The sequence below is a fragment of the Propithecus coquereli genome, unplaced genomic scaffold (genome assembly GCF_000956105.1).
Source record: "Propithecus coquereli isolate 6110/MARCELLA unplaced genomic scaffold, Pcoq_1.0 Scaffold31, whole genome shotgun sequence".
Taxonomy (NCBI): domain Eukaryota; kingdom Metazoa; phylum Chordata; class Mammalia; order Primates; family Indriidae; genus Propithecus; species Propithecus coquereli.
The window spans coordinates 5131802-5135013 of NW_012148730.1; the positions used below are offsets into that span (position 1 = coordinate 5131802).

Genomic DNA, 3212 nt, shown 5'->3' on the forward strand with positions numbered 1-3212 from the left:
TGTCCAGCTAATTTCCTTCTATTTTTAGTAGAGACGGGGGTCTTGCTCTTTCTCAGGCTGGTCTCGAACTCCTGACCTTGGGCGATCCTCCTGCCTTGGCCTCCCAGAGTGCTAGGATTACAGTTGTGAGCCACCGTGCCCGGCCTTCAATTTCTTAATATTCATTTAAGACATAAAGTGTGTTGAGGAGAGTACTTAATCAGTTCTAAAGTTTAGACACCCTAATTAAGAACTTAAGTGTATATGGGAGCATGTGATCATAGGGAACGTAGGTGGAAATGCAAAGTTTATAGATTTTGAAATGATTTTATTTGAGATTTAAAGAGATTTCAAGAAGCTTTGGGGATAATTACAATTAATGAGCATTTCCACATTCTTTTTGAAAGAAAATACTATGCACCCAATTTTTCAAATCATCATAAAAATTTCATCTCAAAAACAGTTTTGCCTGTGTAATATATTCTGTTAAAAATATTCAGGGCAGTTTGAACAACTAATGCCTCATTTTTTTTTCCCAAACATTAAAATGATTTATTGTCCTGGAAAATCAAATCTGTAGAGTTATTTCAACTAAAATGTAAAACTGCCAAAAAGTCAGCTTCTGGTCACATTTTTTCTTCTATCTAACAAGATAATTTTCTACCATCGAACTCACTGTGACATGACACAAAGTCTATATCTTCTTTCATTACCTGGGTTCGAAGTTGCTGGATTTCTGTTTCAAGTTCTTTGATTTTTTCTTCTCTTTTTTGAAGCTCAGCTTGAGCTTCCTGTCGAGCTGTGAATTCTTCATCGAACTGCAACGAGCACCACCATAAATGTATGGTTAATACTATAGTTTTGAGAAAGCTTTAAACAACATTAGGTATTAAATAAGTAGAGAGATTTTTGCTTAGCTGAATTCCCAGATCATTCAGAAAACTCAGAGCTCTTGATTATTTTCATGACAATTCAGCGCCCTGTGGGGGTGGGGTATTGCTGGTGGTGGTAGAGGTAGTAAAGAAGAAATATGCTCCCTACCCAAGGTAAGCAAACCCATTTTCACTTCTGAAAAAAAAAAAAAAAAAAAAAAAAAAAAAAAGCAAAGGTAGACTGAGAAGTCTCTCTTCAAATATAATGGGCATTTTTATTATTTTGTCATTGAAAATTCAATCTTAGAATAATTTTTAAAATGTTTCATCCGATACTTTTAAGTTTAATGACTTAGAAAAGGAAATCTAAAAATATGCAATCAAACAGTTTCTTTAATTACATTTAATGCTGAAAAGAAACTGCACTTTTAGAATGCTCAAATGAATGTACATTTAATAGCAACCGGAATATTTCTATCATAATCTTAAGTTGTCTAGCATCCAAAAAGTGGTGCTCCACGAACTCTACAGTAGAATGATACGTGCTGTGATAGCCTTCTCCTTCAGGTGGTTAACCAAAACTCTTGTATAACATGTTATAAGAGGGAAAACGAGAGGTTAAAATACGGTGTGCAAAGCCAAACAGACCCTCTGAATGGTGAATATTCATTTGCTGCACCCTGCTCCAGCCCTTTCCTCAGACAGAGCTCCAAGCAGGCACAAATCAGCCTGCATATTTACAGTGAATACTGCCTAGGTCCAGCTATAGAACATTTTATTTGCCTTTTATTGTCAATGTCACCTCAAGTCATTTTAGAAGTCTATACATTATTCCAATCATGTTATTTCTATTTCTAAAAGTGATGTATCTTACTGTCCTGAATTGTCTTTAGCATTTGTGGAACAATACAAAAGTGTGTTCACTGTTAATATACATTCATCCTCATAGTAGATTTGACCTTTGGAAATGATAAAATGCCATTCTGTTCCAAGTCTGCAGAAACAGTGGGTGAGCACACTGGATAATAACAGTGTTTGGGTCACTGCTTTTATTCATCTCTATTTGAGTCCCCGGAAAATGTCCCATAGAACCTGGTCAAAATTTTCTCTAATCTCTTTAAATTTCAAACTCATTCCAGATCCTAGGGGTGAAGGATCCATAGATCCTTCAGTCAATAACCTTGTTTTCCTAGTTCACTAAGATGGATGCCCTCCAATGTGAGCTTGTTCGCCTTCACCACTATCCATCTTAAGATTTCTCTAAATCTATATTCCCATCCCCTCTCCCAAAGTTCGCTTCTCCTGTGTCTTTCTCAAACATGATGTCTACACAAGCACACTGTATATAATTTTTCCTCTATAAACGCATTTTTGGTACATTTGAAGAGAGGCACACAATGTTTCTGCTTTTAATTTAAAATGATGTTTATCTACAAATATATAGAATAGGAATCACAGAAGCCTGAAATACGTGAGCTGGAAGAGGTCTTCTCCCGAGTTCATTAATCTTACCCTCTCCTTTAAATGATAAAGAAACTAAGATCCAAGTAGTAAGTGGCTTCTTGAAAGTCAGAACTAATTAGTGGAAAAGCTGAGATCAGATCTTATAACTACTGCCTCTCATTCTAGCACTTTTAAAAAAAATGACTTTATATTGCCTCTTAAAATGACCCAGAACAAGAGAATACGTGCAGCTAACCACGGGAGACCATGTATATTTTCTTATTCTAAATGCTGGTGATAAGACTAAAGCATAAAACACTGAAATTTCTTTTCTATTATTCCAAGACTCCTTTTCCCATAACATACGCTTATAAAAAATTTTACCAGACAGATAATCACAATTTGCTCCAGTCTTGTGTTATCTAATCACAGTGCCAGCCAAAAATTAAGGAGATTCTAAGATTTTCAAAGGGAATTTTAAATATGCTACTTAAAATGAGAACATTAGAAATATAAAGGTCTATTAATCAAAAAGCACGCATTTTCCTTCACCAATAAAAATGACAGCTTCACACAAACATTTTATGCTCAAGCTCTTAAAATCTATTCTAGTAACTGAAAGAGCAAAGACATTTCTTCAGATGCCCTGAAGTAACTTCAGTAATACTCTATAATTTCTAGAGTGATAGCAAAAGTGATTATCTAATCTCCAAGGTAAGTCATAACTTTGAAGAGACAGCAATATGTAAGCACTTTATCTTGCTGTCAGACGGCTGAAAACTAGAGAGCTTTTAGACTTGTGCTTCAATCCTTCTCCCTGCACCCAAAAGGACAGAAATAGTATACTAATGTTTAACAGGGTCTAGAACAAAAGAAAGAAACTTTTGGTAGAAGCTAATAAAATTGTAGCTATGGTTT

General features: G+C 35.1%; 1 protein-coding gene across 1 annotated transcript in view; it reads right to left on the reverse strand.

Moving 5' to 3' along the window:
• The window catches only part of DIAPH2 (diaphanous-related formin 2), a 914924-nt gene that overhangs the window by 622961 nt on the left and 288751 nt on the right, over positions 1–3212 (reverse strand). The window contains exon 13 of the mRNA XM_012650030.1: positions 693–832. Coding sequence (XP_012505484.1) covers positions 693–832 — 140 coding nt within the window. The remainder of the gene's footprint in view (positions 1–692; positions 833–3212) is intronic.